Raw genomic sequence first — 14802 nt, 5'->3', positions numbered from 1 at the left:
GCTCCTTCTTTAGCAAAGATTGAGACATGATTCTCTTCTTGCCCTTATAGCGATACCTCAGTTTCATAGACTACTGAGGAGAAAGGGTATCCGTTAAATCTGTACATTGACATAAATGTAAAAAAGTCAGTTTCAGAATTACAGAAAAGATGGAAATAGATGAAAAGTAAATTATGCCAACTGACTGGACACACATCAGATTTGTCTGTTGTTTTTTTATTTATGTAATTATATCTCACCTTTCTTATTTTTATAAATAACCTAAGGTGGGGAATAGACAAACTCCTTCCTCCTACTATTTTCACCACCACCACAACCCTGTGAGATGAATTGGGCTGAGAGAGAATGACTGGTCCAAGGTCACCCAGCAGGCATTTATGCTCTGCTTGATTGTATGAAGCAAATGCTACCTTTTATCATCCTCTCTACGCCATACGATATATCATGCAATTCTGTATGTTACATTTATTTCTTTGTTTTTCTGCTGCTCATCCATTCGAAGGACACAAAGCAATATACAATGAACAGTGGATGTTAAAATCAAAAGTGCTAAAAAGTAGTTAAAATACAGCTCATTTTAAAGAAGTCAGAAAGATGGGCTGAACTTGGCCATTTGTTCTTAGGTTAGCAGTATATATTTATCAATCATTGAAAAGTGACATGAATCAGTCTCTTGTCAAACAACATTTTTTGAGCTGTTGTATGGAGATTCTGTGCACAATCAGACACAATCTCACACAGATTTCAGAAAAATGAATTGAGTCATAAACAGGGCAGGTTTCCTAAACTGAAGTACTTTACTGCAGTGTCTCATAAAAGAAATGTGTGTAGATGGATTAGATAAATCTAAATAAATAGTTCTTTATAAGGCTGTGAAGAGATTTAGGCATGAAGAGCAAAATTTAATTTGAAGCATGCATGAGCATGAACAAACAAAGCACCTGTTGGAAATCTTAAGCAAAACCCTTCTTTTCCTGAGATTGTATGTCAGCTGCTCAGGATAGTCACATAAACCCAAGAAAAGATAAGATGCGGTATGCACAATCTTGTACACTCTGAATCATATTTTGCTTTTTGAATCCAAATCTCAGCACAGCCATACCAAATATAGAAGATTGTGACTTTTTAAGACCTTATCTCTAAAAACACACATTGTAGAAAAAAATTCTTCCTGATAGAATATGTAGTATTTTTGGCCACTTATCACATCGCTCAACAATAAAAGAGGACTGAGGATCCTCTAATTTGCTCAGTTACAGTAGTTTAAATCATAGTGATAGGCCAAGGTCAAGGCTTTTTGTTACATATACTAGTAGCATTTCTGTGGGATTGTTCCAATGTGATTAGGTCAGATAAACCTTCCTTTCCTATCACAATAATTCCCAGAACTTGGTATTTCAAGTAAAAGTTTCTGTTAATGACTTTTAAACTTGACTGAGCATGAAATTAAAAAAGATTCTCAAGTTACTCCCTCAGGTGCTTAGATGCACACCAGCTGGCACAGAAAGAATCTCAGCCTCTTGCAAATATTAGAAGACTCTGGAGCTTATGACAGTTTGATATAAAGAAATATGCTGCACTTAAGAAGAATCAGTATAGCCTATTGCTGGAGGCTGTTGGGCTCATAGTTGTTTGATCAATGTCTTAATGCCAGGTTGTCCATCAGCACAATGCCATTGGCATCTGAAATGATGCTAGGCTCTACAATTCCTAATTATCTGACAGATCCTTAAGAAGCCTTGCTGGCAGAGGAAGAGTTTTCCAATCTGGAAAAAAAAACCTTACATAGATAAAGCATATTCTTGAATCCCAGAAATCCAAGAGAGTTCAGGCAAGAAGAGGCATAAAAAAGGCAGACAAAGAATTAGAGAAAAGTAAGAACGTGAATAAAAATCTTTGGATTGAGCATGGAGGGATCAATGATAACTTTGGTGAAAGTAATCTTGGTAAAGTGCTAATAGGAGAAGGCAGATTGGAGAGGTGCCAAAACTGCAGCTGCAGAAGTGAACTTCAGGATACCAGAATGAGCAGCTGGAAAGAAATTGAACAGTATTGAGAAAAGATAAGAGGCCAAAAATGTATATTTATTTTTTGTTTCTTGGTTATTGAATGGGTCATATTGCAAGTTTACATTCAATAGAAATGATCTAATGTAGAAATGGAAAAGTGATAAGGAAGATGGTAAAATAATAGGTTCAAGGGGTGGATGTGAAGCGATTTGGTGAGGAGCTAATTGTCAGGTTGTAAAAAAAAGGTAGAGGGTGATGTAGGTCAGAGTAAAATTAGGGGGAAAAAAGAGGAGCAGTGGGAAAAGAAGATGGAGTCATTGAGGTCACCTTACAAGGCAAAATTGTGAGGAAGGGGGGGGGGAGACTGACTGACAAGGTATCTGATTAGAGATACCTAGAATTGGTATGGATGAAAGGAATATGTATTGTTTCACCAGATGGCTGGCAGATGAGGAAGAAACCATTACTTTTCAGAGAACAAAATTAGCTATCTCTTTCTTTATCATTTATTGCTAGATGATACAGTTTCTGAAAAGGAAAAAAGATGTTGACAGTAAATGACAAGGAATTAATTATTATATAGTATCATAGTATGCAACCCTCTATAAGGTACTTATTACAGCTGTGCAGTGCTTTGAATTCTGTTAGGAAAAGATTCTTTGAAATATGGGATCACAAAAGCAGCACCTGACTGCAATTCATTAAAGCAGCCACATCTGTTTCAGGTTTGTATGGTTGCTGCAAGGAGGTTTATTAAGCTTATGTTTTTCATTTAATTGTTCTATTTTCATTTACAGGTGCATAGGTTTCTGCCAAATCAGAATATCACTCCTTGTGTTTCCACACTTTCTGATACACATAGCTTATACTTGTTGATAAGATCCCATGAAAAGCTGGGCCGTGACCAACACATTCAAATCTTTGTAATTTAAGTAAGGTACATCTTAAGTGAAACAGTAAACGTGAATAAAAGTTTAGTACTACTGGCACACATCATATCAGAATTATTCAGAAAATAATCCGAAATGCATTTGATCATTCAGTACATTGGGGGTTTTAATAATTTATAATATACCTTATTAGCATAGCCTTATGCTTCAACTATGTTGTTGCCAAAACAAGTGGAAAGACCATTGCCAATGCCTTGCCTTCTGATTGGGGGGTTTCCTTGTCTTTGGGAATTTCCCCTCCATCCTCAAAAATAATCCATTTCCCATAGTTGATTAACAAACCCTCTCCCTTTTTTCTTCTTTTGCATATTTCTTTTTCTGTGAGTTTGTTCTTTCGAACCAGGGATCATTAAATTTATGAAGCATTTCTGTTCTCTTTTCAGTTGTTTCTTTCTAAGGAAAAAATGTACATTCCGTGCTACGTTATAAAAAAAGATTAATAATTAAAATACCATCCTTATGGGACATTTTTAAGACCATGTCAGACCATTACATCTAAAAGTTCCATTAAGAATGAGCCTTAAGATGCCTTCAGTTGTAAGCATTAGTTGTAATTTTAAAACAATTCAGGATGCAATTTTGAAAGTACATTTTGAGTGACTTTGGAAATGTATGCAAAATGTTGCATCAAATCAATATAGACTTTGGCTTTTATAATGTTAATATGCATATGCTTTTATTCTGAACAAAGGAAACTTAAGGAAATACCTGGCAAAAATATGTGCTGGGGCATTGTCCTGAAGGTATAATTAACACATAATAGCAAATCAAACAAGTTTAGCCTTAATTTATTCACAGGTTTTTTTTCTGATAGAATTGCTCTCACTTGGGTTTAGACTCAAGTTGAGCAGAGTCCAATGAGATGATTGGTGTGACCTCTTATGATGACATTTGGGTCTGTGAATTCTGAAGAAGAGGATACGTTTTTCTGCAGCATGAGGCTGGCCTTCTGTGGATGGAACCATGTCTCTCCTGGCTCTTTTGTGCAACAAGGAGAGACATAACTGTTTGGATTCAAAAGTTGGTAAATATCTATCTTGGAAGGTCATCATGATAGGTCCCTGGAAAGAGGCAATGTTGTGTCTACTCATGAAGAACATTGGTGGGATTCAAATACCTGAACAACTGGTTCTCTGCATGGATGCAGGCCTGGGTCTCCAAGGCCTAGAACAGACATCAGGAAGTGGCATCCACACTTTTCCAGTGAGCTGTTCTAGGCCTAGGAGGCCTCCTCCAGCCAGTTCTCCGAACTTAAAAAATATTTAGCTACTTGTTCTGCCGAACCGGTGTGAACTGGCTGAATCCCACCACTGATGAAGCTTCTCTAGTTCCAATCACATTGTGCTTTTTTTAAATGAGGTTCTCCACTAAGATCAGTTAGGTGCATTTCTGGACCTCTTGTGAGGTTTGGGAGTTAGTTTTATTGCTTTACAGTAGTTCTGCAACTTCCTAACTGGGATTCTTTAGTTGATAATGCAGAAGAAGGAGAACTTGAGCTGGTGGCCATTCCTGTATGGGTTGCTTCAGGCTTTAGCTGTTTGCCCTCTATTCTTTAACATCTGTATGAAACCATTGGGAGAGGTTATCATTAGCTTTGGGATGAAGTATCATCAAATGCTGATGATACCCAACTGCTCAATGTCATCCCTAGTTGTAGCAGAGATGCAGTAGAGGTCCTGACCTGGTGCTTGGAAGCTATGTGGCAAAGGGTGGGAATAAAATAAAATAAAGCTTAAACCCAGTAAGATAGAAATGTTGTTTACCCAAAAACTACTCTTCGATTAATACTAGCATTTCCTCTGAAGTATCTGGTCTGCGGTTTGGAGGGTCTCCTGGACTCAGGACTATTGCTAGAGAAGTAGTGGAGACCATGTCAAGGAATCAGGGGAGCCTCTGCTCAGCTTCAGTTGATGAGCCAGTTGTAGCCTTTCTTGGAATGGAAACTTTCTTGGCAACTCTTTAGTGATTAATGTCCTTGCGTCTACAATCTGCATTGCATTTTACATGGGGCTGCCTTTGAAGACTATCTTGAGTTATATTTGGTACAGAACACTTTTGCCTGAAGTTAGTGATGAGAGTTACTACAATAATGTGATTAGAGTTCTGGGATGCTCCACTAATTTTATTTATTTGTTTGCTTATTCAATTTATATAGCTGCCCATCTCGCTATCGTGACTTTAGGCGGTTTCCAAAGTTAAAAATTCAGAAAATAATACAAAACAATAATAAAACAATAAAACTATTAGAAATGTAAAACATAATCAGTGGGAGAGGACATTCATTTTTCTAAAAGTACAACCACTCAATAATATTCATTTCTCTAGCATCTGGAAATCCATAATTTTTAGTCTTATTCCTTGAGGAAGCTTGATTTTGGATTCTTGGATTGATCTGGAGATTCAATTGGCCATTCTTACTTTTGTGATTCTATTATACATATTCCCATATTTTTCTAACCAAATATTTATAGGGATTTTTTATTATTTTCAATATTTTGCAAAGAAAGTTTTGTGTTAATGAGTTATGCTTTAATTGACATAAACAATGTTAGATCAGAATAAGTACTGCATTCTAATATTTTCATAATTGCATTAGGAAACATAGCAAACAATATCTAAATGTATCTGCTACGGAGTTACAACAGCTCATAACAGTTTCAGGTATAATTTTTGTTGGCTTGCGTATTTGTATGACAGTGATATATACTTTGAAATATTATATATATTAATTTGATCTGAGTACACTATTTAGTGGAAGCATGTGCCTAGTTGTTAAAAGATGTTCCCTTGTCTACATGCATATACAAGTAGTCCTCACATAATGACAGTAATTACCACCAGGAACTCTATCACTAAGCGGTGCAATCATAAGTCAGAATGTCACCTAACCATGCCAGTTTATGATGGCAGTTCCAGTAGTCCTGGTTGCCATTGTTAGGAAAACCCTGTGCGGTTGCAGCATCCCCTGGTCACATGATCGCCATTTACCATCTGCTGCTGGCTTCCCCATTGTCTGCTTGTTGGAAGCCAGCAATGAAAGCTGGAAATGGGAATCATAGGAAACTGTGAGGTCATCCTTGCAAGGCAATCACAGTGCCTGAATCATGTTTACATGACCGATGGGACACTGTGATGGCAGCAACTTTGAGGACCCCCTAGCAAATATCAGCACTATCGTAACTTCAACTGGTTGCTGAACAAATGTACATTACATGAGGGCTACCTGTATTAGGTCAAAGTAAATTGCCCATTTCACACAATCTATTCATACAGGAATATTATAGAATTTTCCTTCCAGCAAAGCCAAAGAGGAGACATAAAAGCATAACACTGTTCAGGTATTTTGTTTATTTATCAGCGTAATCTCATACAAATAAAAAAAATTGGGGATGATACTCGTTTGGAAATTGTAAAGATGTAAAATGTACATCTTTTGGGCATCTGCTGTCTTACAATTTTTTGTGATATTAAGAAGTAGAATCCATATCCATAAAGCCATAGGGGGAAGGGGCAACGTTCCATTCTAATAGAATGAAAACTATCATCCAAGATTAATAAAGTTTGGAAAAATGAATAATTTTAGCTAATACTTTAAATAGTAGATTCTTGTTCCTCCTTAATTGTAGCCGTTATCAGTTTCTCTGAACATTGTACTATGTTTATTACATGCCAGACCATTATGTAGATGGCCTTAGAATTTTAATTGCATGTTTCAGAGATCCATAATATATATAAGCATGTGCTTGAACTATGCATAATAAATAAGCTACTACTTTACTTTAAACTATTTGAAAATAAAGCAATGGCTTATTATGCATAGATAGGATAGGGTGGTTTTTACTAGTGCAGAAAAACTTCAGGATAGCAGCCATGCTTCTCTGACCTCTGTCACTTTTTTGAGTTGTTCTTTCCTTGAGCTAATATCTATTATGAAAGGCTATCGTCACATAATTAAAAATGAAGCAAACTTAGTTGTGACACTATTTACTTGTTGCAGAAGTTCATTTTTTCCAAAGACTTTTCTTTGTTTTTTTGGTAATTTATGCTTGAATATTTTCCTGAACAAAAGGTGAAGGTTTGTAAGCATTTCTACAGCCCAATTAAAGCCTTGAAAATATTATGACATCTGCATTTAAAAGTACAGCTAGGGGGTCTATCTGCCAGTCTAGGAGATGAAAGTCTCCCTTGGTGAAACAGGAATTGCTGTTCAGTCTTATTTAACTCTTTTCTGAACCAAGGAATTGTCCATAATGGTTTCATTTAACCTTTGGTCTAAAATACAAGAGTAACTTCATTATTTCTGAATATTCCTTTTTCTTGCACATCTTACATTGTTTGTGCATTGAATTCTCAGTCATCATTTCCAGACGTTAATACAAATCTGAGCACGTGTTCTTATTTTATATTTTATAAATATATTTTATAAATATATTTTTATATTTCCCACAGCTATACAGGGTTTTTTTCTCAGACATATATTTTTGTTGTTCTTTAATAATGCTTTGGAAAATACCCAGTAGTGCTTATTATCAAATCAAAATATTATGAAATTAGATTTTCTAATCAATCAGTGATGTTTTGACATAACGATAAAATTCATAGTCAAAAGAATGAGAGTGGATTTATGATCATATTAAATGAAAGACTACTGTTGAAATTCTATACATGTCTTTTCAAACTAAGGTACATATATATTAAAAATAAGTACTACTGAATTTTTCCTTGTTAATGTGTATATCATTGCAGTCTAAATGGAACCCTTGTTCTCGTGAAATTATGAAATGTTAGTTTAGGGACCCAAATGCATTCACTTAATCTAGAGTATATTGTAAATTGATAAAAGAATTTTTTTTTTAAATAGACATCCAAGGAAATAACTGATGTCACAAGTGAATACTGTTATGTGCAAGCTTTTCTTCCAGATTTAATCAGTCTACCAAATGAAATCTATTATGAAATAGCTTTTGTTGCAAATTAGTAAAATGTTTAATAACTGACACTCTGTAGTTTCCAGTTTATTTCTTCATATAAAGGTTAATTAGCTTTGACTCTGGGAATGGAATACTTGTAACCAGTTATTAATTTTTCAAGATTCATTAGGCAATTTATTTTAATTACTCTCACCGTCATGACACAGAAATAACCATCTATTTAAGTAACATTATATGATGAACTCTAATACTTTCTTCTGACTGGTAGATGTAGATATGAAACTGATTGTTTCTTTGGACTATGTACTGTGTTAGGTTTCTTTTTCTCCCCACTTTTTAAAGTAATATTCCATAGGTTCTCTGAGTTCCTGACACTATAGTTAATCTTTGCATCATCGCTCATGGTTACCATAAAGATTTAAAAAGGATGTTTCTGCTGTCCTCACTTTCCTACCAAACTTTCATCACTGACTTTAATTACTATTTTTCTTGCCAAATCCTATACTAAGCAGAGTTCTAAAGATGGGGGGGTTGAGTGGTTCTCTTGATACAGGAAGATATAAGACATTAATACAAAGAGTTGATGGGGCTGCATCCAGCATGTCTGATGCCATCTTAGAAAACATATAGTTGAAACTTGACCATTACAGCCAGTATCAGTTTCAAGAGATATGGCACCACAAAGCCACATTAAATGATGGCACCATCATTCAAAGATTTGCATTTTTATAATGCTTTGGAAAGAGGGACAGTGTTGGCATCCCATAAGCTTTGGCATCCTAGGCCAGTGCTTATTTGGCCTCAACCTAAAATTGACTGTGGTTGCTGCAAATTTATTTTAAGGAAAATCAGGATTTGGGGGAGCAGGTACTTGAGCCAGATGTCTAGGAGATCCTCTGCAAATACTGTAACAGCTCAGCTAATGATCTAATATAATGGACTTTTTTTTCTGAAGTCCAACCAGGCAGACTGTATCTGCGTGAGTGATGGCAAAACTACAATTCTTTATTCAGATTATCACCATTCAGGAAAAATTAAGGGTATCAAAATTGTGGATGCCAAAAATCCAGAATCAAATTCCCACTCAGTTATTGAACTCAAAGTCCTAGGCGCAAAAATTAAAAGACTCATAGCTTATGACTGAATGACTAAGATCCATCCCACAGTGTTTTATTCTGAATGATAGCAGCTCCTCAGGTTCTCACACAGACATTTTTCCAAGCTTCCTACCTGAGGGTCTTAATTTAAAAAGCAGGGAATAAAGTTTTTAAAAAACCAGAGTTAATAAAGGAGGAAGAAGAGGACACTGACCAATCACTTCTTTGTTGTGGATATGTCCATATAGCTATTAGAAGTGAAGCTTCACTCAAGCTCCTTGTTTTCTGTTGTTCCTGTTTAAATCCTTCAGTTTCTGTATTCCAGTTGTAGGAGTCCCAGGTTTCTGCTATACCTATTAAATCATATTTGCCTTCCTATACTAAGAATTCAAATTCATCTTGTTTATTTCCTATAGTCAATCATTGTATAGATAGCAGAGGCCATGAACCTATGTCCTTCCTCATTTTTGTACTGATTTAATAGGCCCCATTACAGGAACATTTTCACTTCCTTCTCCATTCCTTTGTCTGGGATTCTTTCTTCGAGGTTCTTGTCTGGAAATTCGGTTTATATCCTTCCTCATCAAGCTTGCCATTCTTTGGCCAAACACTTTTTAGCAGTCCTTCCTTGTGAGTTCAGTCATTTTGCTTGTTGTTGTGTTTTTTTCTTGGTGCAGGCACGTTCATAGATGATCTTTTAGTTTTCTATTAATACTGTTCCAAGCTAGATAGAAATGGATATGGAGATTGCTTGCTGGGTTAGATTAGTTGTTACAGATTATTAAGGAAAGGGCCTGGGGCATAACTACCCTTCAGCTGTAAGGCCAAGGGGCCATTATAACCAGGTGGCCAGAGCTCTTCTGTGATTTCACTCTAGGTTTTTTTTTATTATTATTATTACTGAATGTACCCGATCTTTCTCTTTAGAAACATTTAATTCATCTTACAACAATGAAAAAAAGCAAAACAAAATCAGTACAGACTCAGTTTCGTTAGAATAACTGCCAGTTTAAAATCTTGACAAAAGAGATGGCTTTTGCTGTTTTCCTAAATTCTGAGGAGGGGAGGGAGAGACCATTGCACCTCATTGGAGCAGGTATGCCATAGCTGGGAGCCATGCAAGAGAAGCCCCCCCCCCCCACACACACACACACATCAGACAGCTAGGTTTCTCATACAAGAGGCATCTTTAGAAAGCTTTTCTGGCTAATCTCAGTAAAGGGCAGGCTCATAGAAGGACAGGCAATTTGTCAGTTTTTTACTTTGTAATGGCCAATGCCAGTAACTTACTGTAAATTGTGCCATATAAGTAAATGGTTTGCATAGCAGATCTGTCAGTTCAGCATTTTGTGATCCATATACCTTGTGCCAATGAACGTCCTGTCTATCACATCTTGCCCCAGTTGTAATTCCAGACACTTTTCAACGGTATCCCCATATAAAGGGGATTGCACCACTAGCCATAGCCTGTTCAGCAAGGCATGCACCATTCCATTAGGGCCAGAGTCTAGGTGAGGTATTGCACTTTGTCTTCTGTTATTGCTGCACAACTGCTCCATTGTTTACCTGCCATAGTGGGTGGTGTTCTGTCTCGGATTGCAGACTCATGCATGCAGACACAGCTACCAAGAAATTGAAGTATTTATTTAAACCAACAGATAACAGTAGATAAGATTGTAAATCAAAGTCTGTGCAAAGAGTGCCTGCCTGAATAAGTCCATTTGAAATAGAAATAGAATACTCCAAATTCATTCAGCCAAGTTGGGTATTCAGCTGGTCCAATAGTCAATGATTCAAGAGCATGGAAAAACAGGAGTTAGAGTCATGAGCTGGAATTTTGAACAGTTGTTTTCAACAAAGGCTGAAGGCGAAAGAGTTACGTAACATTTTTTTCTGCAGACAGATGGCTGCAATTACTTAGGCCTTGCCCTTTGTCTAGTGGGGAGCCATATTGAGTAGCGTTGCTCTGCTAGCTACTGCATGCACTGAGACCTGGAGCTTGCGGGTTGTGCTTCCTCATCCGATTGCTCCAGTTGATCGGCAAATTCTTGTGGTTGATCAGTCTCTTCAGGTGAATCAAGGCTTGAAGATTCCTGATGCTGACAATCCACATTCTGAATTTGAATGTGGCCCATGACAGGTGAGAGACAGTAGCAGAAAAGTGAGCTGCAATTGCTACTGGTCCTGTGAGATCTATTGCCAATGGTGCTGCTATCAAAGAAAAATACCTTTGCACTGTCCGTTTTCCTTTGACAACCTTCTTGTATCCTGTTTGAAGCAGAACTGCTATTGCCCATTGTCTCTGCTTAATAGTATCTTTGTACATGACTTATTTTCAAAAGGACATAGTGGGATGCAGATCTGGTATGATGCCACTGTGCATGCAGTACCCTAACAATTCCTCTTGCTGGAAATTATAAACGAGATCTATTATTTCATTCAAGTAAACTCTAAATTGGAGAAACAAAATAACCTTTGTAGTAGGTGAAAGAACAGTTACCCTCTCTGGGCTGTAGGCTGTTCAAGAGATATGGAGAACATCTGCAGAACCTGAGGCTGATATTGAATTGTACACTCAGCAGAAATCACATAAAGTAGCTTAGCTGGGATACAGAAAGCCAAATTATGTAGTAGCTAAGGCTGAGAAGGGGCCAGTTTAAGTAAAAAAAATCCATCCAAGGAAGGGTTGAGAAACAACATAAGCATTAAAGAGCTGACTAAATGTTTGGGCATCAGGAAAATCGGATGGATCCACAAAGAAAAAGGAAATATAAACCAGACTGAGACTGTAGAAAACTCTGGTCTCGCTTGTACAGTCTGGTCAAGCTAGTAAAGGAGGGATTGAAATTTCACTAAGAAGGATTTGTTGCTAAAATACTATCACAGCTCAGGTCTGTATCAGATGAAGCAGTGGTGCATTTTGAGCACCTCATGCACATCACTTTCCTTCTGAAAGTATGCACAGGTATCCAATAGCACACTTTTAAAATTCGGGTACTAGGAAATTGCACCTAGCCTCAGCTTCCCAATGTATATGCTCCATATTCATACATAGTGAATAAATACACATGATCATCACATTGTTGTTCTCCAATCCAATCAGTAAAATGACTGTTTCAGTGAAGCTTTCTCCTGAGAGAGAGGAGGAAAGAAATGTAGAGAGAATATTGGGACATGCTGAGCTGACATACTGTGGGACAGAAATAATGATCAGACTCGGTTGTGCGGTACTGTGTAAGTGACAGCAGTGCTGCTGATTCACTTTAACATTGACTTGGTCTTGTAACGACGCTGAAAACGAATGAATTGACATGATTTAAAACAGTCGGATTTTAGTCCTCTAGCTGATGATAGCTGTATTGTTTTAGCAGTTGATGTCTTTGAAGAGATTAGTCAAGTTTTTCCACTTATAGTAAGATGAAAGAAGGATTAGCTTATTCAGACTTAATGTAAAATATCCTTTGTGCTTGATATATGCCAAATGTTCTCTGCAGTTATTCTCAATTTAATTTCTGCATTTCTCCACAGGAGTTCAGACATGCACTGGAAAATGACTCAGAATCAAAAGCCTGTCCATCTGTTGAGCGGCAAATCGTACAATTGAGCCACTGGATGGTGATGCAGTTGCCTTGGCAACACGAGGGAAAACTGCTGAAGATGCTGTCACTAAGTGTGGCTCTTCTAGCAGTTCTTATTGCCTTTTACTATGGAGACATTTAAATAGAAAACTGTGCCGAATGGTTATTCCATCAATAGATAACAGCTTGCCTGTTGAGAACTTCAGAATCTAATGTTTGATAATCAGAATCTATATAAAGCTTTCCTGAACTGGTAGAAATTCTTTGGTGGTTTGTTTTTTTAAATCAAGATTTCAACATCTCAATTTTTCATAAAATAACTTCATTTCGTAAGCACCTATGTTATAGCTATATTTCTTAAATAACAGCTAATTCCTTTTTATTGTGCTCACCTGAGGCCTTATTAAAAGCAATCTTTAAAGCACCTTGAATCACTCTTTGTTCCGTAATTAAAATATTCAGTTCAAAATCGTCAGGCCACTAAACTTACAATAATCTTTATAATCATAGGAACACCCATGATCCAAACCAACAGCAAAACTGTTGTCTGATAGGTACTTAAATACAGAGAGACACAAAGTAGATGACTCAATATTTAAAAACTTTTAATGTTTTCCTTTTCACTTCGAGCATTCTTCATCTTCCGTGATCAATGCTTGGTTGATTCATATAAGCCTCTTTAAGCAAAAATGTAATCAATTTCATTTACTACTCCAGGCAATAAAACATTCTGGATTTATTTCTGTAGAGGGCTTCCTTACCATAAGAGAATTCCTCTCTTCCTCCTACAGCCACGGAGGAGGAATGTTGTCATCTTTTCTGGTCCAACACACTTGAAAAAGCATTCTTTCAAAGAACGTAGTGCAGCTCACCATATTGACAAACATCTCAGGACCTCTCCCCTCTTTTGTAGCCTGCTTCAGATATTCTAAAGTTGTAAACCACCGCCAAGTAAGGGAAAGGCCCCGTTTTTGCAAGGAAGGCCAATGTTCTGAGTTCTATATTGAGTAGACTTTATGGTCCCAGGAGTTTTATGGGAATTGACCCTTTGAGAAAGCCAGCAACCATAGAGTGTTTTCAGGACGGGAGCCAGAGCATCTGCTTTTACTTACCTGCTGAGATTACTTTGTGGTCGCAGGGCCCTTCAGAACATTTGGCAGTAAGTCAGAGCAGACAAGTGGGGAGGATGGAAATTTTAAACTATTCTCTCTAGGAAATTCAACGAGCGTGAGATCATTCCTAGCCTAGACTTGAGAAGGGGTTCGCTAAAAGGCAGTAATGAGGAGCTAGTAATTCTAACTGTTTATTTAGTCTATTCTTCGTTTTTGTGAGATTATGTACTAATACATTCCATACTGAATAATCTAAAATTACAGAAAATATAAAAAATATCCTACATGACCTTAAAATAAAGCTGCAGAAAAGAATAAAAGTGCCAAATTAATTTGCCCTTCAAATGTAAATAATAAAATCTGATTATTGTGCTTTAAAATTACCTAATTTGTTTTTATTTATATTTTATGCATACAGTGAAGGCATTTAAAGTCATACTTTAACATTAATTCAGACTGAGTATTGTTTATAACAACCTGTGAGTTGTGTACCTTGTGAGCTCAGCCACCTCTGTCACCTTTCGGCTGTAGCTTTCAGGACATCTGACAGTTCCTGTTTGTTTCAGTCCCAGTCCAAACTCCTAGATAGAAAGCTGAAGTTATATTTGAATTACAGCAAGTAATATTTAAACTGGCAGCAACTGGCAATTCTGATATTGAGCTTAGATGGAGCCATTACCCAGAATTCCTCTGTCCTGTTTGAGAAGCAATTACAATTTCACAGGTTGGAATTAAAATTCCCTGCAGTATGCAATAGAGTAACAAACTGTCAAAGTGATTTCAAGCTGCTAATCTCTCACTGTGGTATGAGTGAAAATAGAATTTCTCATATCCCATGTATAGGGCTGGCAACTTCAAAAGCCCTGGATTCCTTCAAATCAGAATACATGTAGGAAAGCAGCATAGCCTGCCCACACACATGATGTTCCTAATATGGGATGTTCTATTTTTTAAAAAAAAATAAAAATATTAGCCTGACCTTTATAAGAAAGAGTCTTATGTGTGTCAATTCAAGAAGCCACCAAGACCAACAATCCACCCCTTACATTGGCAAATAGGATATTATCTGGTATGATAAAATAATATAATTCTCATATGTACTCAGTTAAAACAACAGATTCTAGT

General features: G+C 36.8%; 1 protein-coding gene across 2 annotated transcripts in view; it reads left to right on the top strand.

The window, feature by feature from the left end:
* Positions 1-14060, top strand: part of CDKAL1 (CDK5 regulatory subunit associated protein 1 like 1) — a 310567-nt gene extending 296507 nt beyond the window's left edge. For both annotated transcript variants that reach the window (XM_039322660.1, XM_039322659.1), the window contains one exon: positions 12516-14060. In XM_039322660.1, the coding sequence (XP_039178594.1) occupies positions 12516-12707 (192 nt within the window). In that variant the 3' untranslated portion in view covers positions 12708-14060. The remainder of the gene's footprint in view (positions 1-12515) is intronic.
* Positions 14061-14802: the final 742 nt, after the last annotated feature.

This window comes from Crotalus tigris, unplaced genomic scaffold (assembly GCF_016545835.1).
Source record: "Crotalus tigris isolate CLP2741 ecotype Arizona unplaced genomic scaffold, ASM1654583v1 scf7180000024119.3904262, whole genome shotgun sequence".
NCBI lineage: Eukaryota > Metazoa > Chordata > Lepidosauria > Squamata > Viperidae > Crotalus > Crotalus tigris.
Note: the sequence above shows the minus strand (reverse complement) of the source record. Positions and strands in the feature narration are given on the sequence as shown.